Source organism: Necator americanus, chromosome V (genome assembly GCF_031761385.1).
Source record: "Necator americanus strain Aroian chromosome V, whole genome shotgun sequence".
NCBI lineage: Eukaryota > Metazoa > Nematoda > Chromadorea > Rhabditida > Ancylostomatidae > Necator > Necator americanus.
In genome coordinates, this window is record NC_087375.1 from 23,911,777 (window position 1) to 23,935,570 (window position 23,794).

At 39.9% G+C, this 23,794-nt stretch overlaps 2 protein-coding genes across 3 annotated transcripts; one reads left to right on the plus strand and one right to left on the minus strand.

Moving 5' to 3' along the window:
• Positions 1 to 650: 650 nt before the first annotated feature.
• On the plus strand, positions 651 to 5,966 carry RB195_015000 (uncharacterized protein; the record flags this gene model as incomplete). 2 transcript variants are annotated; one of them, XM_064205508.1, is made up of 5 exons in its annotated part: positions 651 to 757; positions 816 to 897; positions 3,473 to 3,553; positions 3,607 to 3,703; positions 5,818 to 5,966. In XM_064205508.1, the coding sequence occupies 5 exons, from the start codon at positions 651 to 653 to the stop codon at positions 5,964 to 5,966; spliced, it is 516 nt and encodes a 171-aa protein (XP_064061388.1). The 2 variants fall into 2 exon arrangements, with proteins under 2 accessions (XP_064061388.1, XP_064061389.1); XM_064205507.1 differs by lacking the exon at positions 651 to 757 and having other exon boundaries at positions 772 to 897.
• A 7,785-nt stretch (positions 5,967 to 13,751) lies between these two features.
• Positions 13,752 to 14,030, minus strand: RB195_015001 (uncharacterized protein; the record flags this gene model as incomplete). Its single annotated transcript, XM_064205509.1, has 1 exon — positions 13,752 to 14,030. One exon carries the CDS (start codon positions 14,028 to 14,030, stop codon positions 13,752 to 13,754), a length of 279 nt encoding a protein of 92 aa, XP_064061390.1.
• Positions 14,031 to 23,794: the final 9,764 nt, after the last annotated feature.

Sequence of the window (23,794 nt, forward strand, 5' to 3'; positions counted from 1 at the left end):
TCTACAGAACAGAATCAACGCATTTACCACTTTCGATCGCAACCCCGCTTAAAACAGAATTACTTGTGTGTCCTGTCTTGTACCTTCTAATAAAAACTCACAAGCCGAACTCTGACAGTGAGCTTGCCTCTGAAGATGCTTCAACGTTCAAGGTAATACCTATCGTAAGCTGCGTAGGAGGCCCCACAGACAAGATCGCTTGGTTCTTAAAGGCATCACCCCACGAATCTGGAGTGGTACGGATTTGCGGTCGAATATTCGTATACGGTGTCGTAGACTATGGCAAGAAGGGAGTTTCCGTCCATTTCTTCGTAATTGCCGTAGAAAACGGCCCGGAAGATACGGCTTCGAGCGTTCCGGCGCACTATTTTCTGCAAGGAGTTCGACTGGAGCGCGTCAGCCCTATGCGGCGCCGCATCTTCCGGGCCGTTTTTACGGCAATTACGAAGAAATATACGGAACCACACCCCTCTCCGTAATCTACTATCCCGTACACGAATACTCCACCTGAAATCCGCACCACCTCAGATTCGTGGTATGCTGCCTTTAAAAATAGTGTTGGTGCAGCTGCTGAAATTCGTGCTAGCCTACCTTACGAACAACTCATATGTGTTTTTGGACCATCTAAAGAACACGCATTTCGATAACTGATGTGTAAGTCTTTCGATGTTACTGCATTGTACACGAACATCTCCAACGACCCGGCCATCCAGGCAGTTTTTGAGCTTTTAACTGAACACCATACCTCAATGAACCTGTATGGCTTTTCAGATGATCGTAGTTCTCAGGGAATGTCTCAAATGCCCTGTTTTTAGGGCAACTACTTTGCGCAAATCAGGGCTCTTGCCATGGGACAACGGTTGGCGTCGACGCATTGCTTTCATGCCTAAAATTGAGGTACCGATCTTGGAAACACGAACCTTCCTTTATTGCCGATATATCGAAGACTGTTTTCTTGTTTTTTCGTCTCAAGCAGAAATGGATAGCTGTTTCAAGGTACCAAATGAGCACTCGTAGTATATAAAGTTCACTAGGAATAAGCCTAGAAGAGAATCGTTACCCTTTCTCAAAGTCCAAGTGCATATTTCAAACAGAACGCACGTTACAAAGTGGTACCGCAAACCCAGTAATAAGAATAGCCTACTTCATTTTCTTTCTGCTCATCCCACACAAGTTAAAAGGTCGGTATTACGAAATATGTTTCGTACGGCCACCTCCGTTTGCACTGAGGAGACGAAAGACGAGGATCTATCGAACTTGCGAGGAAAATTGTGGTGAACAACGGCTACAAACTTGTGAGGCGTATTAAAAAAAGAGCTCTAACCCGTAACAAATCTGGTGTGGAGAAAGTACCCTTTAGTGTGCCATTTGTTTCCGATGAGGTTAGCGCTGTCATTCGGCTTTGTCTGAGGAGAGCTAACCTTGAAGAATTTGTTGCCATCGTGGAGATTAGGCGAAGGGTCATTCGCAATTGTCTATACAATCGTATTTGCACTACACCAGAGTGCAAAATATGTCCGGATAACAACGAGGGTGATTACATGAGTTTATGTGTTCTTAAATATGGTTTCCTGTCTGCAGTGTGGTAACGAATACATAGGAGAAACAGCTAGACCACTATGTATTGAATCAAAGAACACCTGGGCAGCAAAAGGAAATCATGTGACCCCACTGCATTAAGTGGTCATAGGGTGCGACGTCATAACAGAGAAGATTTTGATGTTAAGGTCACGATTTTTGCGTGCAAGGCTCCGGAGGCTCCGCACTAAGCGGGAACTCGCGCCCCATTTAAGGTTAGTTGATTTCGCTACTGACCTCACAAAAGGTATCTAGCAGTGGCAGGATAGTCAGCTGATCCTAAGGTACGACTTTCTCTTCTACTGGTAGCTATGAGACCCCACAGTAAACACAGGACTTTCTTTGTTGGGCGGATAAGGCGTTTGATCGGATTAATCACATTCGATCTCACCCTTCGAGGCTCTGAAGAAGGTGATATTGCCGAAACGTTAGCCACGAATGAAGGATAGTAACAATCTCGTGTCCGGCTCAATCAAAGAAATCAATTATTGTATTATTTGTCCCGTAGGTGGAGCAGAAGATTGTAGGAGATCATGTGTACCTAATTTCTTGCACGAACTGCGACGAAGAATTTCGATGAAACAGTGCGGCTGCTGTACGGTCCAATAAGAGAGTACCTCAATGGCAAAAATAATTCACGGAAATCTATAGTTAGGACGTTCATAAAAAAAACTAACGTTTCCAATTTTGAAATAAGTGTTCAAGACTTAGGGCACGAATTTAAAATGTTGGCTTGAAAATCTGGAAACGTTCAGGATTCGCGCAAAGGACATCGAGAAAAATCGCGCGGAAGAACATCTCTCACGTGGACCAGGAAATTGCAAGCGATTGTGTGTAACTCATATCAACACCATATCTCGTATTCTTCTGACTTGAATGAGGCATTCGAATCTTTCGCGTTCGTGATCGACCAGTCAGCGGCCGCTACTAGGTTTCTCCAATCCAAAGTGAGAATTTAGTGCAGTCGCTACTTGAATGGTAGCCTTAGAGTGTGTCTGTATAGTTTTGGAGAAATCTGATCGCTTACGTTGTGAATTGAATGGCTAATTTTAGGCTCTGAAAAAAGCGATTTGCCGAAAGTTGATTTCCAACCTCGTGTACAGCTCATTGAAATCAATATATCATCCCATTATGACGAAGTTCGTCAAAAGTTGAATGTTCCGAAATGTCATAATATGCTATGTAATTATACAGTGAAACTAAAAACTAATGTCTTGAAATCTTGATTCATAACGCCGAATAAAAAAGAATCCTGCATTATGTCCTGAATTCTAACATCTGTAATGAAAGCAAAGAAAAGTTAAATATGTATATGAATAAACAACAGCGCTCAATTGAAACTGTGATTTAGTTAGTAGTTTTACCAATTTGCTTTAATCTAAAAAAAAGTGCATTGCACTTCTATATAAGCCATAAAAAATACATGACAAGCTGTGGTGGATAAGATCTTGAAGGATAAAAACGCCAAAAAGGTATTGCGCGATTTCTTAAATAATGTTGTGTTCTGTATTTTCGTTACTTATCAAAATCAGAACAAATATAAATTTTGATTCTAAAATATATTCTCATTCATTTTTTGCTCTTCTGTGGATATGTAAGGCCAGCAGTCTCATCATGGTACATTTACTGGATGCGGAAGAGAATAGTAGATTCTTATAGTGGCTTGATGTTTTGCAAGGAATAGTGTCACCTTTAGTTTGCTTCCAAAAAAAAGAACAATTCTTCAGAAATTACTCAAGGGAATTTTCGGTCATGGAATTCTAATAGAAAGGATTTTATGCGTTGAACCACAGGAACGGAGCTGCGCTATGCGTAACCTAAGTACAAAGTTAAGGAAGAGGAATCTAACTTATAGAAAAAATAGAAACAAAAGAAAAAGCGGAGTTCTTTGTAGAAACTCGGGTCTCGCTGGCTTCCCAGAGAAAACTGTTCTTCTACACGCCCTTACGCGGCAGCAGATGTGGCTTTGGATAAGGTACGTACTAAAAAATGTTGTACTTAGACACCTTTACATCATTGGTTAATTAGGACAGCAAGGCTCGGATGTCTCGGATGAGGAGCTCTGGCACAGTCGCGTTCCAAAAATACGCAGATATAATAGTCATAGATCACCAGCAAGCTGCATGTATTTTCTTTGTTTACTTTGGTAGCCACGTTTAACGCATGTGTTGTTGGTAAACGGATTTGCAATAAACTAGTCATAACAATGACAAAACGGCCTTTTCCAGCGGCACGCTGCATCCGCATGTGATGCACAATAACACGTGCAAATGACGGATGTCTAGGACTTGGGGCGGTTTTCCTTCACTTTTTTTAGGAAAGAAGATTTGCTGCAACACAAGCACACCCCTTCTTGTAAATGTAAATGTATGTTTTGTGGGTCTTATTCAAGACCACTTTACGCTGTACAAAACTGGGTTTGAAGAACTTACATCTACAACTAAGCATGACATTAACTGAATGCACATGTTTTCACATCTATGGTGGCGGATCTGTTTAAAACCTGTTCATAAGTTGAAAGTTCGTGAAAAGAAATGTGCCGGCATACTGTAGAATTCTTTTTTTGAGAAAAATTTCTGAAATAACTTCTTCTGTCGCTCTCAATACAGAAAGTTCCGACGATATTTTGTATGCACCCGTTTTTTTTATAGTCCATTACGGTGTGGATGGAAGCTGAAAAAATTAGACTTCAACAAGAAAATAATGACGTTGAAAATGGGCGAATTTTTCAATATACGAGGAAAGTTCTTCGTCGCATACCTTTCACCTGACGATAGTTTGAAATAAATAAAAGAAAGTAATCATAGCGACAGAGGTAACATTCACTTTAGAAGAGAAGTAGCAGAAATCGTGACTTGACATATAAATTTGAATTTCAAAATTATTTCAAAGCACTCTCCAACGGCTGCATGCAGTATGTAGGAGTTCAGAGAATTTAATCAGAAGCAGGGAGTAAACAAGTAAGTGGGCACCAAAAAGGATAAAGTGCGCGTCGTTGACCAACCTTTATGAGGACCCAACTGCACGTTCGACCTCAATTGAAAATGTAACATTGGCGTCTTTAGCCAATGTTACAATGACTTGCGAAATGACTAAAATGAAATGAATAAAATAAAATGAAATGCGAAATGAATGACTTGCGTGGGCTAACCCCGGTGTCAAATCAGTGTTTTCATCTTCCCAAACAAGTCTGCGACCAATTTATCGACCCCAGAGAGGTGAAAGACTTAGTTGCCACTTGCGCGCTTCGGAACCAGCGATCGGTCGCGCAGTCACGGCGGAGCTTCTCTTCGCATTCGCTACACCTACTCTAGTAAGAAGATACCATATGAATTATGAAGGGATTTTCATGGATATGAAGTGCATGCGTTGCTCAAAAGTTCGTTTTCCCACTTTTCAAGAGCATAGAGTAATGTTTCTTACATAATTTTTTTTGGAAAAAGTCAATTATTAAGAAAAGGATCAAATCCTTATGCAGGGAACTGATTCGCACAAGGATGACAGAAAATCTTTTGCGATGCTCAGAAGGGAATGTACACAACAGCGAGATATTAAGGGCGGAGCGTTCCTTTTGCCTGGCCTCCTTGTTGACCGAAGGTCAAAAATCTCAAATTAGAATGGATAAACTCACGAGGCAGTAATGGGGCGTATTGGGTTTCTTGTAGCAAATCAAAAAGATAGTGCACAAGTGCTCGACGTTAGCCATTCTCCTTTCCCATATCCCACAATATTAAATTTTTTGGACGCGAATTTAGCTTACGATAGCCTACGTTATATGCGGAGATCCACCGCAAATCGAGTCAGTTCCCTTATCCTTCCTGAAAACTCGGTAATAGTTTGTTGACTGTAGATGGATAGACGGCTTGGTTGCCCTTCGGTGATATTGGACTGTCGAACGTGGAAACCTAATGGCCATTTCAAACCACTGAGCTAAATCCGTCTACAAATGGTTCTACAGAAAATAATCGCTTATCCACAAAGCTCTTTAGAGAAGAAAACGAAAAAAAAAACTGAACGAAAAAATGTCCAGAGATGAATGAGAAAATTAAAAGTTCTTCGGTGTATTTGCAGTATAACAGTATGTAGTTATTTTTTATGAGTGCTTCAGCGAATGCAGCAACGACAGAGCACGGTGTGTGAAAATTCTACCCATTTGAGAAACCCAAAAAGTGTCTTCTCGTTTCCTATTTATCTAGAACGTTGCTGCAAAGAACAGGAATATTCTAGTGCTCATTTCAGGGAAAGTCTTAGCTTGTGTGAAGTCCTCTAATGTGCCTTACCAAGTGCAACAAGTCTGCTCCAACTATGGTGCAAAATTTGAGTGCGATGCGCCTTCGATTGAGGCAGTACAGAAGGAGGAGGGTGCAGCTATGACAGAAAGCAGCTAAATCTTCATAGTTACTTGGTTGAACACATTCATATTTATTATTTATGCAAGATTATTTATTGCTAATAGACAGAGAAGAGAAGTAGCAGAAATCGTGACTTGACACACAGATTTTTTAAAATTATTTTAAAGCACTTGTCAACCTTATTCATTTACACAAAACATTCACCTCTAAATATGAATAGGTATGCGTAACGTATATAGTTGTTTAAATGCAGATACTTCTAAGTATTTGTGTGTAGTTAATCATCTATACTGTTTTTTGTTTTCTATATACATATATGTATCCATGTTTTTCAAAAACCTTATTAGTCCGTTTAGTTCTACTATACCAAACACATATTCCACAAAAGTCTAGTAATTTTTTTTAACCCAGTTTAAAGTCATAAGGGACTTCTAAAAATGAAACAAGCCACAACATGTCTAAAATCAAGAAATATTGTGCAAATGTGAGTGCTAATGACGAAGAAACCAGGGAACGGAAATAAGAAAAAATGGGTGGATAGCAACGTATCAGAATTTATCGTAAACGTGGACTACTGCAGTAGACAACATACTGTAGAGATTAGGGTCAGAAACGTGAAATTCGGATTCTGTTGCGGGTGTTCAAGGGTAACAGCGGTGAATTTTTGGAAAAGGATTGTCATCGCGAGGTTGATGCTCACGTAAGAGATTTGTTAACCACAGTGATGAAAAGTTTATCTTTCATCAGGAAAATAGCGCAAAAAATATTTGGAGCTCAATAAAAATATAATTTAAAAAAATCTAAAAATAAATTAAAATAAAAATGAATTAAAATAAAAAATAAATAAATAAAAATGGAAAAGAATGTGGCTAACCTTTTTTGAATTTAGAACTTCCATCAACAAATCTCAAATTCAAGAAATAGCAGATTTTGCTCAATAAAGTACTCTTCCGATCTCCATTATTTTAGTGATCAGACCTCTGATATGAGAGCTAGCCGTGGATCTATATCTAGATGTTGGACGTTTTGTAAAATATAGCCTATTCCATCGTCACTTTAGGAACTTGCACTAGAGGAGTGAGTGCCTCGTTTGTTTCAAGAACATCAATGTTCTCAGCCGTTGTATTCAATTCTCAAATCACTCAAACACAATAATTTGCAGATCCCTTTCGTTCGCAAAATACTCATTTCTCATTCTTTTTGCAGGTTGTTCTCCCAGAAAAACCTATTGGATTGCTCAGGCGAAACTTGCGCAACGTGGAGTGGCGGTTCATCACTCGTTCAGGCGTAGAAAGGTGTTCTGTAGCAGAATTTCACCTCGAATCCAATCCGAATCCTTCATAATCTCTTTTCGTCACGCTTTCCCTTGTGGTGGAAACGTTACATTGCAAACACAGATCTTTCTGGAATTCGCGAGATCTCTTGTTCTTGTACTAGCGGGAGTTGTTCGGCTTTTTTGAAACTATTTCTGGGAAATTAGTCTCTTAGAATCCTGGAAGGAGGCCAATATGGGAACTTCTGTAGTCGTTGTTTAAGGAATAGCAGATAACAGCATTCTGCACAGCATAGCTACGTCGTCTTGCTTGGATTAATCGGCGTGCTGGAATTATAGCTTGACGCGGGTGCAGGCACCCAAGCCCAGCGAATCCTCCCTGTCCTCCTTGAGCTCTGCCCGATCTTCTCGATCTCGTACAGAATCCATCCATTCGTCACTGTTCCATATCCTGCAAAGAGTGTCGTCTCGCTGCATTTTGCTGTCGAAACAGAGTGACCCGAGAACCCCCAGGTCGACAGTGTCCAGCAGTTCGAAATGGAGTGTTGTTCCCAGGGATTCCAGCTCGTATTTTAGCTATTTGGATTGCGGTTTGGGGATGCGCTGAACTACAGCACCTCTTTGCAATGTCTGGGTAATTTTTACTATAGACATAGCGATGCAAGTACTATACGTGCTCGTATGTGCCCGTAGCGTATACGCAACTGTCTGAATGCATTTAGTATGAAAATTACTACATAATAATTCGATCATTCCACTATGTATGGAGAAAGGACTTAACTTAAGAAAAGTTTACTTTTCAGATAAAGGAGAAAGTTGACGGCTTTATTCAAAATGCAATGAAACATGGAAGACGACAAACTATTTTTACTCAAGATTTCACCTCGTGCTTTATTAGAGGTAATAATTATATTTTCTCATAGATTTTCGGTCAAATGTTTCGTTGTATAAACTGTTCTTCCCGTTCTCACTTCTCTCACTTTGCTTCTTTCGCTCAGTGAATCGCAGACGATTCCAGTTCAAAGCAATTCATAATTCATAATTTTTCTTGACTGAACGAATTGAGACTTTTGCAAATCCGGAAGGGAATTCGGAGACTGACATGCTATTTGGATAGAAGAAGATTGTCAAGGGACTGAAACACTCACGTTTTTAAAGAAGATGGATGTCTCCTGAAATGAAAAGAAAGGGAAACTTGCAGTTGCTCCAATGAGAATTTTGAAGGAGAGGATTTTTTTTAACTAAACTAGTTGAGCACTTGGCAATGAATCACGTTCTTCCGCACAACATACAGAGGTATTCTAATTGTTCAATTTCTTTTTTGCTTAGCCCGGCTTCTGCGCAAACCTTAACACTCGCTCATTCTTCTACTGAAGTCTCACATTCTTTGAAATGCCTGTGCCGAAAGAGCTGCAACACCGCCCCTTATGTGCCTAATTCACTTAACCCTACAACTCACGCGTTCTACGAAATCCATGAAAAGAAAGCAAGACCGAGATAAATGTGCCTGCTGGGAAGCTTTAAAAGTTAGCTCAATTTGGGATTTTCTCAGAACTACGAGTAACGATCGGTCTCAATTTTGCATATTGCCAGCCAATTTTGCGTCATGGGCTGTCCCTTCTCTCCTTCTACGGCAAGAATCTACGGTAGAGTTATTTTTAGAAGTTCATTTGCATTTGAGTAGTTGGTAGCAAACCACACCACTTTTTTATCCGCTAGAGAACTCCTAATTGGTAATGCTCGTCAATCCAATCTGTCGTCCTAATACCCTATTTGTCGAGATGAGGACAGCAGTAGAAATCCGTCACCCTTAATAGAATTCTCCAGGGAACTTCTAGAATTTCTGGCAGCCGGCTGTCACCAAAGATCTGTTGATGGCTACGCGTCAGTATAAATACCTCTGGGACTTACAATTTTTTTCTTGAGCGTTGTTTTGAGAATGTTACTATAAAAAACTACGAGGCAATGTGGGTAATCGTTTTGTTTTTCTTTAAAATATGGAATTAAAATATTTTTCAATTCCAATTCCAATTTTCTTGGTTTTTCTGACACGAAATAAAATACTGCACGGAGAATTAATTTATGCAATTAAACAAAATCCCATTTCAAAAATGGTTACTGGCACAGATTACTTTGGACACAGAAGGACCTCATGCATATTTTATAAGGCGAATTACAAACTATGGCATGTTCAGTGAAAAAATGAAACATATTCATATCGATGTTCGTCCAAAAGTTCAGTTATAAAATTACCATTTAGTGAAAATTACCATCAAAATGGAACAACGAAATTATCAACAATGTGCCTTAAGATAGTTTTATGCTATGTTGAAAGCGGGAGGATAATGTTTACATTTATGAAGGAGATTTTGATTCTAGAACTGTATGGAATTTGTAGTCTTCGAAAAAAAATAAAAATTCCATGAACGGAATTTTATACTGCAGATCTGTCACCAACCCAAGTCAACTAAAGAAACTCATGATTTTGAGAAGGTTATATGTTTATCTTATTTCTGTTGGAACTTATTCCTTGAAAACTTGCTCAAGTCTAGGAAGATTCCAAAATACACCACAACTGCCATTCAAAGATGACAGCTCCGCCAATGAAATTTACTCTCTGACATAAAAAAATAGTGTTCAAAACGTTTGGGACTGATTGAACCCAAAGTTCCTATGCGCGTGAGTTGTTGGTCTTATGTTTTCTTTGTTCAAAACAAGAAAGAAGGGGAAGGTACGAGGTAAGAGTTTTTCTTTTCAAAATTTCAGAACTACGTACAACACCGTTCTTTGCGGTTGACTAGAAATTCAAGGAATTTTTGTTCTGGAAGTTTCATAGAACTTAAATAAGTGGATGAATTTTGCTCAGGTTAACAACTCGGACACTTACGTTTGAGAGAATAGCGTTAGGAAAAGATTTGTAAAAGATTCTTGAGTGTGAAGAGCATATAATGTGATACACCTTCATCTTCGTCGATACTTGGAAAAATGAGGGCGAAACCAAACTCAACAAATTCAACAATTTCCTCCCTTCAATAGAGCCCTTAATACTATTCGAAAACATTTTGTCCTCAATATGTTTAAATGATTGTACCGTGCCGATTTGGATTACTTGACGTACGTTCGTTCCATTTTTTTTATAAGACCTCTATAAACCGAAATTTTCCTTTATTGGTTTTCAGCGTTCCACAGATCAAAAAAAGCAAATACTGAAAAGACAAAAATTTAGTCGACGAGTCAACTGCCACTGACATCTGTTTCACATCAGAGAGGTTGGAAAAAGTGAGGCTCCGGAAACGACTTCAACGAAACAGGAATAAGCGAGTTCCGTCAAAAGTTAAGGAAGACAACAAGTTGCGCAGTGGTGGGAAATTGTTGAAGCCACCTGAAAAAAAAAACCAATGAGGCTGTAGTTTCTTCAAAAAATTCCCAAAAGTAAATATGAGAGCGCATTCGAATCTTCACCTGAGTGGTGTCCACCTATGGCTCTCATAATCAGGAAAAAGAGTAGGAGAAGCTTGCTACCTACTTTTTAACGTGAAATGACAAATTCAAAAAAAAAAGTTTAGCAATGCGATACAAATATCAAAATCTAATATCTAATCTAATATCCTCCAATTCGAAAGGTAGATGTGGAATAGATTCATAGATATTTTATCAGGTTCACTACAAAAAAGTGGTGCCAATGTAGTCATTGTCCTTGCGGATCAAAATGACTGTTCAGGTCAACCTTGATGAGCCTTGCTTAAAAATCTCACATTGTGAAATGATTATATGAAGCATGAGTGGCCTAAAATAGATGTAATCATATAAATGTTCCACAACTTTGGTGGGAAATTAGGAGTTCTGAACTGTGAACAAGATTACATCCTCAATAACATAACAATACGATTTTTCAGAGAACAGATGTCGCGCTGAAAACAAAGTTTTACTTTGGCCAATCTCAATTCGCTTGAAGAACTTCGTGGCCGCTAACATCTTTTAAGCGCTATATTTGAAAGAAACGCGAGCAGATGCGACGCTCAAATTCAATTTCTTCGGTTAGTACGTCATGCTCGGGTCCATCGCACCAGATATCAACCTGAGCAGAAAAACTGGAAGGGAAGCGACCGACCAAGTGAGGGTTTTGAGGAAACGCACTAACATGAGAGTACATAAAAGTGCATAAAGTGCACGGCGTTAATCAATCTCTATGAGGATGCGTCTACGCGTTCGACTTCAATTTAGAATTCGTTTGATTTTTATGAAGGCGCGTGCAGCCCGCGCAATGACTTGCGGGACGCCAGCCGATGTGCCAAGTCAGTGTTTTTATCCTCCCAAGCAAGTCCAGCACCAATTAAATTAATTAATTTAATTTTCCGAAGGACTGAAAGCCTTGGTTGGCACTGGGGCAGATACGAACCTCCGATCTATCGCGCAGCCACAGCGGAACCACTTTCCGACTACGCTACACCGTCCGTATAGGAGTAGATAGAGCGTTAACAAGCTAGGATTAGTCCGTCCACTGCGCAAACGCACGGTTTCTTGACGACACTATGTCAAGAATCCGAATTTCTCAAGCGCATAAAAATCTTCACTTGCACTCGGTTTCTACATTTTTTTCTGTGATGGTAAAATATAGTTTTTTTTTTTTTAAAAGATTTTTGTTGCTTCGTTTTGTCTTTCTTCGCTGAGTTTCTTCTAATTCGGCACGTTCAGAGCTCCATTTAAAAATCTAAACTTCGTAAAATAAAGTTAGTAGTGGACTTATTTGGTACTTTTTCCTGACTTTCCATTTTTTTCCAGTGCAAAAAAACATTTTCGCTTTTGCTTTGAAGATTTTCCCAACTCCCCTTTTTTTAAATGTCAATAATTTGCTCACGGAAAATGAGAGAGCACTACGGGGTTAGAATGAACGACCTTCCGATATTTCGCCCTCGACATTATCCTGAATTAAACTAGTATGAATGCTGCCAAGCCCACAGCTAGAGTTGGAAGACTTCACGACCTTGGTTTTGACTTAATAAAAGTGTTCAGTAGTTTATCCCATAACATGATGCACGAAAATTTCAACAACTAAAATGTGTTTTAGCTCTTCAGCGAACTTTTTAACTCATTTTAGCAACATCAGCGTAATACCTATAGCCTGTTGAAGCTCAGAGAAAGCTAAAATTCCGGCGCCGTAGCTGTTTATTTATTTTCTTCAAATTCTGCAAGAAAAGTATTTTTGCAGGACCCACTTGCCTCTATTTATATCTCAATAAGATTTTCTGCAATCTTTTTGAAATCAACGCCATTCAGTAGGTCTTTTCCACTTAAAAAAACATTTACAGATTCAGTAGTGACCACAGCTGAAACATTATAGAAAAATCGGAACAATTCGAAGGACGAAGACTGTTCTACATTGAGTTGTGCCGAAAGAAGGCAAACCTAGTTTGTTAGCGATTTACGAGCTGCCAAAAATCACAGTAAATAATGTAAAATACCGAAATTTTAGCTTCAGGTGTAAAAAAAACAGAAAATCCTATTTCGCTATAGGGAAAGACAAGGGGATCCTATCACAAATACTATTCTTGAAGAATTTGAAAGAAAATAATTTTTAAGCTACTAATTTCGATCGTTCCTGGAGTTGAAACATGATGACCTACTTGACTTAATCGGCGGGCTGATGTCATCGCCTTGCACGATTACCCGCAACTTCGCCGAGGTGTGCCGTCCTTGCACACATCTCTGCCCAACCTTCTCTTCTGCGAGAGCTTGCACTGAATCATTCCATTCGTCGCTATTCCAAATTCAGCGAAACCTTACGTCTCGACTAAACTGCCTATCCACGCCGAGTGTCCTCGGGTCCTCTTTTAGTTAAAATAATATATGCCGTTCTCCTTAATATATGACACCTCAGTGAAAAACTTCTCTTTTCGGCCAAGTGGCTTCTCCCACCCGGAAATCGAACTTTGAACAATTCGAGGACGATTTTCTATAACCGTTTTCGATTGAGGTCAACATTTTGATATCTTCCACATGTCATCCGCCGGTATACCACATCAATTTCTGCGAAGAGCTTTTCATTGTGGCATAGGCCAAAAACAGCCAAGCAGGCTCTAAGCAGCTTTCGTTCCGTGCAATCAAGCCTCTCCATCACCCTAGACGGTGATTCCCAAGTCTCCATTCCGTACATGACGGGACGAATTGCTTATAGGTAGACTCGCAGCTTGACTCCGTTTGTGATGGGCATTTCGTCAAGGAGGCATTTCGTCAAGGAGTTAAATGCAGAAGTGGCCTTAGCGCATCTTTGCTGAATATCTTTCTCGTAGCTGCCATTGTTTTTCAGTGTACAGCCCAGGTAACGGAACTCACCTACAAGTTCTATTGGTCAGCCAGCTTCGATACAAAGTTGACAGCATGTTGAAGACAGAAGTTGTACTGCTTTCCGCAAATATAACAAAATCGTCAGCGTACTCGCAGTGTTCTACTGTTCTTCGCATAATGACGTCAATGGCAAAATTGAACAGGAGGGGTCCTGCCACTGCTCCATCCAGCTGGTGTTCCAACTGCAGCAGTTGTTCGTTGGTTCATGTCAGCAAGCAAGCGAACGAACTTTCCTGGTACTGTATCGGCGGGGAGCCGTTGAGAAGACCTCGGTGAGGAGCGTCGAACGCGGCTTTAAAGTCCAGAAACGCGAATTGCATTGGCTCCGAATACTGCTGCCAGATTTCGATCACTCTCCTGACGATAAACACTTGGTCAATCGTAGATCGGCCAGGACGAAAGTTAGCTTGCTCGTCGCGCGTTGTTTCTTCGCGATGTTTAATGAGTCGATCCAGGATAATCCGCTCCAATACCTTGTACATAACAAGCAGCAAAGAGATTCCTCGATAATTCCTAGGGTCCGTGACGGATAACTTCTTGTGGAGGGGGAATTATGATAGCGTGTCTTCATAAGTCAGGTATTCTTTCGTCTATCCACATTGAACGGATGATCTTGGTCATCTCACACAGACGGAGGAAGATATTTCAGCATTTCTGCTCTAATCCCGTCGCCTCCGCCAGATTTTCCATTCTTCATTTGTTGATTACGGACAAACCTCCGACTCGGTCGGTGGCTCCTCGTTAACCGCATATGAAACATGCTACTTTAGTCAATTTTTCAAAATCTTCACAGCTACGGAATTATAGCTGCCATAGATATCAAATTGTTCGCAATAGTAGGTAGATTACATATATGTAACTTTCATTTTATTTCTTAGAAAATATATTCACGTCAAAAACTATATATCCTTGGGGATTCCTAGGGGGAATATCTCGGACTCATCCTTACTAGTGTGTAGCCGCAGATAAATTTTTCAAAAAGTATTTTAGCTGTATGTATCAATAGTTCTAATTATATCCATTTGATAGAACACACCCTTACGAATCGATTGATGCTCAGATATAACTATAGAAACCAAATTGGGGTGCGTTATGAGGAAAAAAACGACAAAAACGCAGATCAGTAATTTTTTCACTTTGTGGCAAAGAATTACCGTGCCTATTGTACATTCAGACGCACATCTTTGTACACACACGCTCTTTTCCCCTCAGCAGCCTACTCACGTTTTTCGTAGGAGCAACCACTGTTTCTCATGTCGTTTTTCATGACGATCAAATAGGATTGAGCTTAGTCACGCTTGCACTCGTAATCTACATCCCCAAACTCCATATCTTTCCACAGAGACATCAACATAGTTACTTTCGTGACATGCTGCGTTTAAGCAAAGATAATGTGCAATGATTCTTCCCAGTTACAGTGCATGATCTAATGTAGATCCATACTCGTTCACACACTTGACTCTCCGATAAACTTTACTATGTATCTATGTCGGTTGAAGCACATAATATTCAGTTCCAAAAATTGCCAACAAATCACTATGAGGTAAAGTCGTCATCAGTTCTCCAGTGAGTTATCTTTAATCTCCGTATCGATGCAGTACAAATCGTAGCATTCTTCCTCATTCCCGGTCACTAATTTCATGCTGTAGTCGTCAGTACGCTTTTCAATCTTAACTATCAGTGTTTAGACCTGCTTCAGTTATGCAAAGGGCAGATGCTACCGCTTAACGCGGCTAACCACTCCACTCCATTCTTCGCCAGGGTGTCCCGCCCCTAAGCATACTCAAGACCATCTTGTTCGATCTTCGGTAGAGCTCGTATCGAATCTGTCTATCCCCGCCACATGCAAAATGTCACTTCTCGATTGAAAATCCTATTCACGCCAAATGCCCTCGGATCTTTTGCCACCTCCATGCAGAACTTCCTTTTGCGGCCAGGAGACCTTTCCGATTCAGGGCCTGAGAGCATCACCAAAGCAATTTGGACAACGTGATCACACGATTTTCTTATACCTAACCTTATAACGTATAACCGAACAGTATAACGTGACTACTTCTGAACACTGAACAAAACGCTGATGTTTTCCACGTGTCAGCATGCAGCAAATCATATCAGCTACTGCCAAAATTTCTTCGTTATTGCGTACCGTTGACCCAATGTACTCCTACTATCATCTTAACAGCTTTCTCTCCATGTAGTCAAGCTTCTCCATTAAGGTCTTTCCCAGGTCCTCGATCCACACTTCTTAATTGAAGACAGACAGGCTTGCAGCTTGATCTCGTCAACCTTGGAGGTCGGAACAGGCACTTGATCTCCGCGGATGTAACATGGACTTTTCCTGAGCATCGAAATCGAGGTCATTCTCCTTGCAGCTTCCTGAGCACATCTAGTGAAGAAGCTGTCATCATCCATTCTCTGTTTGGTGCGTACTTCAAGATCAAAGGAATCACCACACGAATCTGACCTGGTATGGATTTCCGATAATCAGACTATACGGGATCGTAGGTTTCAGAAACGAATGGAATCCCCCTCATTTCTTTCTAATTGCAGTGAAAAAGGGCAGCTTCGAGCGTTCCGGGCCCCTATTTTCTACAACGAGCTATTGGAGCGCCAGCCCTGTGCACGCACCTTCCGGGTCCGTTTTTTACGGCAATTAGGAAGAAATGGACAGAATCGCCTTCTTTTCCACTACCTACCCCGTCTAGGCCTAACCCACCTAGAACTCGTACCACTCCAGCTGGGATTTCCTCCTGCATTCTGCATCTGACAGACTTGCCGTATCAAACTCCACTTTATGTGGAACTCCACGATTGCTCCTCTGTAACATTAGCATTAAGAAGAAGGCTCAGAATCAAGTGCGATCTCCTAGACAGCTGCGGATATCGAACAATCATGGGATACTCCTTGTGAGAACAATATGTGAGAATAATCGAGCTAAAGTTTAAGAGCTGGCATCTTTTGCTTGCGCTGCTGTATTTGCAATGATTCATCATATTATTTGGAGCGGGTGCAGAACTCGTAATTTTATGAATGAAAAACTACAAATAAATCATGCTTATATGAAAAGAAAATTTAGTAGTGTTTTTTTTTCCTCTTGAGGATGAAACATATTTCTTATGTGACAGATGTCTCGTTTCATTCTACACAAGTACACTTAGATCCTAATATTTGCAGACGAGTAGGCAGTGCACCTCAGAAAGCTCCTTTTACCCTCAAAGTGCTCATCTCATCCTTGCTCATACCGGATGCAGGAGCACTGAATTACTGCTAGATGTGGTCGCACGTTTCAATGTTTTACTAGGTATAAAGGTGCATTTTACACATTCCAACTGGATTGATTAGAAAACACTGTGAAGCCAATGCACGAATTTCTCAAGCAATAGAAGTAACCTGAACGTTTCTATACTCCTAAAATCAAAAAAAAAAACAAAAATCGTTTGGAGCATGACTCCACATAAAACACTAAAACGTCAACTATTAGTTTAAATTAATCAGACATACTATTCGTTCATTTGTAATCCACTGCCATGTTGTCTACAATACCTTGATTGCTGAATTTATAAGAAAAGTGTGAAGCTTATGTTAGACTATTTTAAGGGCTAAACCTCAGAAAAAGCGTCTAAAAATTGCGGAGAATGTTGGGCTGAGTTCGTATTATCATGTGGGAAATTGTTTGGTGCGCCTAGAGTTAAGTCTTAGATCTCCGAAAGTACGCAAACAACTGCTCCTCTGTGACAGTTCACCATCTTAAAAATTTGGTAATGAAAAAATCAATGATCGCTAAGCAGGGTAATGTTTAGAAGTTCCACATATTACATCTATCAATCCAATTTGATTTCGTATATTATGGAAGGATCACTTCACTTCTACTTTCTTGAGCTGTATGACACAGGAAAATGTCATCAAAGTGGTTATACTACCGTCTTAATCCTACTAGAAATAACTCGTTTTTTGGTGAACGCACTCAATTCTTCGTCGTACATAACATTCAAAGCTATTTTTGCAACTGTATACAGTTTCTTTCGCAGCGTCTCTTGCTAATTTCTTTCTTCTTTCTTCAATTTACGATTCGAAACCGCTACCGAATGCGGCACCATCGAGTCGTTACAGTAATGTCCTCTTAGGACAGCGCGTAGAAGGCAAACACATGAAGCAGCTTTGATTTCTTAGTCTTTGTTTGCTATGGTGTGGCCATTTTGACTTTAAGTCTCTCGGAATAGTTTTTCACCATCAGTCGGAATCAGTTGCAAATGCTTGTTCGAACAAATTCGCAGCTTGACTTAGCAGATGTAAGATTTTGCTAGAAATGTTCTAGCAAAATCAGTGAATAGATAGTTTGTTGCTTATCCAGAATGAGAATGTGAAATGACATGGAAGAAAAACTGAATTTCATTGAGGTGATCTAATATTTCTTTGTGTTTCGACGGTACTCGAGCATCCTATTCCATGTTCATCGCAAAAAACTCTGTGACTATAACCTTTCTGTGGACCAATTGAGCTCTATCCGCCTCTAATGGTGGCCACCTAGGGTAGCAAAGATTTTTTTGATCAATTTATCCAGTTTTTCTGACCTCCCTACTCTCTTGTATTTTTTATAATGTATTTACGTCTTGGAAAATTCCATACGACCACAGACTTGTCTAAGACAGACAAGAAAGGAAAATCTCAAAATATGTCGAAGCAAATCTCCGTTCATCTTCGTTTATCCCCCATTCACTTGTGTGTCCTTTGCTTGTTTGCTGCCACTACGTGGGCCAAACATAACACGCGAGGTAACGCAAACGTGAATTCATGCTGGAAAAAAGACGTCCACTTCCGCTAGTACATTCCTATGAAATACTCTCGATTTTAGTGGTGTGCTTCATATCTCGTTAGGTAAAGAAGTCTCGCGCTTCTCCGAGTACCCAGTCGCAGACCTCGACAGCTCCTCTTTGACGACCTCAAACTTGGGTAGTAAAACCTTACTTCAAATGACTATACGAACAATATACGTGTACGATCAACCATACGAATGATGAGAGAGAATTAGAACTTCAAAATTTTGGAAACGCTTAAGAAACTGACAATACGAGCGTGTTCTTACAGCTTCTATTTTATACCAAACGATGACAGATGCGTTTCAATGATAAAGCGAGGGAAATAGTCATGGCAAATGGTGCTCTCACTGATGATAATGCTATGTTCTTTTGTGTGCGACAAAGAATGCGGCAAGAAAGCTCAGCTATTTCAAAGCATCAGATCTTCTATGAGATATGAGCCGATGTGGATGAAGCAAACCTTAACACTAGTCATTGATTTGAGAACGCAATACAATAGAGATTTCAGTGATTCATTCAAAGAGAAACTCTAGAAGCAGAAGAACAAAGATAGAGAATGCGTGCGGATTCTCTATATTAGACTTACTACAAACCTCACAGAAATCAAACAGTCGCTTAACTACGCTGTCAGGCTGAACGGGAGCCGCTGTGAAGGCTATAATGATCCGAACGCAGGTTATTAGGCTGACAACCAATTTCTTCTACACCTGAGAAATTTTGTTCTAGGAATTTCTTTGGATGACCTCTTAACCCAATACTAAACATTATCAATTCACCCTAGATACTCTATATTTCAGCACTAATGTTCCTCCTTCATGGCTGCACCAGGCATTCTTCAACCATTTCCAAGAAGTCGAAGAAATGGACGGAGTCCAGAAAAATCATATCGTGTAGCAGGAGGAATGTCAAGGAAGTCAGGGTTAGAAGCTCTAGGTAGATAGTTCTACTTTTAATGGTGCGAAGTACTGCAAGCAGCTGAATCAGATGGCTGCAGAGCTGAGAGCGTTACAAAGCACAGTCTTCTTGTACGACAACGCGCGCTCACATGTCGCGAAGTTGACCCAGATGAGGTTGGACAGTCTCGACCGTACAATCCTTTCCCACTCACCATACAGTGTCTCGTCCAACTACCACTTGTTTCAATCTCTGGTTTATCAGTCACGGCACTCCGTTGATGAGGATAAGCTCAAAACACTCTTTCAGTCATCCTCTGATCGTAAAGTATACTAATATAACTTCTACTCCCTGGACACTGGCAACATGTGGTTGTTACTTATGTAGAACAACTCAGTGATTGAAAGCTAAATGTTTGAGAATAAACAGTTTGCAAGTGAAATGTTGCGAACAAAAACGGAAATAAGTTGTGCAAAGAATCTGAATGCAAAGAACCAAAACAAAGTTTAGGTAGGTCAGTATCCCAACCTAATACGTAAAGGCATGTGACAATTCCCAACGAAGGGCTCGGCGTTCAATTGAAATGAACGACTTTAATGCAGCGTAACACGACTTTTTGATGACACTACCGTAGTTTAACATTACAAGACAGATGGTGTAGATCATCAGCGCAGAAAAGCTAGCGAGAGCAAAACAAGCTTTTTCCAGGACTCCTGTGAGAATTCAAATCCCTAGAAAACGCTTACACCAAGAAATCATCTTATACGGAAAATAAACCCATCTTTGACGTTTAGGAAGTGAACATTTGGGAAAGCAAGTTTGGGACATGAACTCACAGGTGCCCTGAAAAACTAACTATCAAGTAACTTATATGATCGGGCCATCTACCCATTTACTCCGAAGTCTAACAAATGCTTGAAATCGTCAGTAGTTCCGTGTTAAACATTTTGAAGTTGTTGGTGAGTTTGTTTCCCGAAAGTGTTTGGTTAGCAGCACGTGTCAACCCGTTGAAGAGAGTGGGTTTAGTTCCCTTATCAGATGTTTTCTTAGTGTCACATGATCTGTTTTGATGACACAGAAGAACGGACGGTACTCATGAACATATAAACAATAACTGACCCAGATGTTTTTCTGCGACAGAACGTATCATTCAGAATACCTCGATGACAGTTTGCCTTTTGCAAAAAACTGAGAAATCTAGGCTTTACTGCCATTCTCATTGTCTACGACGTATTCTCTCAGATTAGTTTCTCACCGAAGAACTGCAGACAAACGGATATTTTCGCAGCCATTGCAGGCTTTATAGCTATGCTTACATAAATACGTTCGCCTACACATTTACTCTTCGAGATTGCATGACTCGAATTTGCTGCAAAACAACGGAGTCTATTTTGGCGCCTACCTCTTATCGAAAAAGGGTAGGCAAGTTCAAAGTCGAGTTATCGCAGCAGAATTCCCCGAAGTTCGTGATTGTACCGTGAACATTCTAAGATTAACGATCACGCAAACCTGAAATGCCCCTGACACTCTGACACGGGCGACGTCAAAACAATTTCAACAACCGCAGCCTCTTTCTACACTCATTTTACATTGTAATTGCTAAACCATAAAACTCATTATACGGCAGGTTCTTATATCCTCCACCAGAAATTTCTCAACTTTTCATTTCATTCAAGAAATTGCAACTACCATACTCTGACTTTCTGACAGATCCATAGTCGCTTTCTCACAACCCATTTATTCGTGACTAAAAGCACTTTTTCGAAGAATTATTTGTGGGATTAATCCGTAATTATGTGTTAGGTTGAAGAATAACCTGCGGTTCTTCAAACTAGTACATAATTCTATTATATTCAAAAGTAAAAAAGCACATAGAATTAAAAATATTGGCAATACTTAACTTGTGTTTTTCTTTTTCTACATTATTGAATTTTTTAATCCATTCTCAGATCATTAGAAAGGGGTGTCAAGCGAACAAAAATTGTCCTTTATCGGGACAGTCGAATTCTTGCATTCAATCGACGTTGTTCGTGTACTGTGTTTTGTGAATAGAGTGCTTCGAACGAGGGATTAAAAACTTCAAAAAGACCAAAAAAAGACTAAAACCCATAAAGAAAAGGCAAAGAACATACACATAAAGAAAAGGCAAAAAACATGAAGAAAATGAATTTGAGGGAACTATAAGTTTATTGAACGAATGAGGAAAACCTCAATGGAAGGTACACAATTTCTTGGAAGTTTTTTGTTCTAAAGTATTAAGATGAATTTTCTTCAACCCAATGCATTTGTGGTCGACTAATGTGTGATAGGAATCCAAGGCCGAAATTCCACTTATCGGAACTCGAAAAAAGGACACTCTACTTTCAAGTATTGCTCTTTCTGCCTAAACAACATCTCAGTTCCAGATTTCTTATCATTTACACTGAGTTCAAGAAACAAAAAGTAAAACTGAATTATCGGAACTCACTACAACGAATGTCTTTGTAATATAATACACGAGGGCCCGGGAATGTCTTTTTATATGTGTATTTCTGAGTTTGGAAGAAAAGCCTTCCATAATCTATCCTTCCACCTAATACTTCGTCTATTCTACGTCACGCATCCACAGATTACTGTTAAGAAGTACGGTCGAAATCACAGCGATAGCTAGGTAAGCTGACCTGTTTAACTGATAAGCGCAGTTGTTTTCTGCGGCTGATTGGTTCGAGTGGTCTGAGTGCTTGGAACGCGTTGGAACGAAGAACAGATCGGCTCGGTGACCTCGTTTCCAATCGCTCCGATCCAGAAACCACTGAAGTGGTGTTAATCACTGTACTGCAGTGTGGGCTGATCTACTGCTGATCTACTGCTGATCTACTGTAATGGAAAATGACCATCAGAGTTACTAGTGACGACATCTAATGTCTCCATGAGTTAATTTTGCTTCCCACTTGAAAGCCTTAGAAACGTCTATCCCTATTCAAACACGGTGCCATACGGAGGAGGTGGAGCTTCTCCTGCACGCACACCTCCTTTCCCTTATAAACAATGGCATAGGTATTCATACCGGAAACACATCGTCACGTAAGGTGCAGCCATCTCAGCGCTCATAACCTTTCTCATCCTTCGCTTCACGCGCTCACATTCCAAAAAAACGGGTTTTACCTATAATGTATTGCCAGAACTGATTTTATACCACCGCTGAGACCTCGAAAGCGAAACTGAAAGTGAGAGGTAGAGAAATGTGCTTCCGAATACCTCGACAAAAAGAGAAATGCCCTTCTTGTAGCTCCTTTCTGATTCCAACGGCGTTCGTTTGGTTCACATTACATTATTTTTTTATTACAGGAATTATTCAGATCTAGGTTTATTGAGGAGTTTCCCCAAAATAATTATTGCTATGTTTTTCCGTGAATACCCATCAAATAAACACAATTCCTTTGATATTACCATAGTTTTACTGTTTTCACTCTCGGATCCTCCCTCTGTCTTCCATCACGGTGTTATAAGATGCGTAAGTCCACATCCAATTCCGTACGGTTTCTGTTCTTGTTATCTTGAACGAGCATTGAAGCGTTTGACTTGCTTGACTCAACGCAGACTCAAGCAACTTGTCGCTGTTCCGAACGATCAATTCAGAGTTTTTTTTCACTTTTCCATTCCTCTTCCATCTCCGAGATTATTCCTCTTTCGAAGTGATAAATTGCTGCTGATTTTTGTTGTCTGGAGTTACATGCCCCCTGCAGGGGTTTAATCTGTCACATTATCTGTTCTGATGTTGTTTGTGCTGTAGAAGAAATTATAGCCATATAACAGTGCAAGTTTTCTCTACTGGTTTTTCGTAGTCTTTGGTTACCACGAGGATAACCACCATGTACTTGTGTAGATTCTGATTTGAATAATCATACATTTGAATTCTACATTTCTACTCTACAATTTTGAAGTTAAACAGTAATGTTGCTCGTAGCACAAACTTCTGCTCGACCATGATCTAAATAAAAACAATAACATAATATATGAGTATTTTTAAGTAAAATAAACAACAACCAATAAATTCAAATGTGGAAATAAGTAGCAAACAAGTACTAATAACAAACAAAACATTAGAAAAATAATGCCGTTAGCATCGCTCTTTTCTGATAAATGAGAGCTGATGCCCATCGGCAGTTTCTTCTGCACCTCCATAATAATGGGGTCATGATTGGTTCACTTGTAGAAACCATTAGCGGTTCCATTTTGTTTAAGAACAAAAGTATTGTTTACTCAAAGTCTAAGAACGAACCTTAATCAGAGAATATCAATGGATTTATCAGCAATCGGTTGTGATAAATATTTCATTTGCATTTTATTACGAAGAATTTCTCATAGCTCGGATTCGTGAATTCACAAATGCAAAACTCTCTTCAAATGTTTTTTCCCATTTTTACCTGTAATTTAAGTTTTTATCGCGTTGCATCGTATTATCTTTGCTGTCTCACCAGACGTATTTTCTTTTCTATGAAAAGGATTGATCCGGATATTTCAGCATTTGAGATAAATTGGTCCACGTACAAATA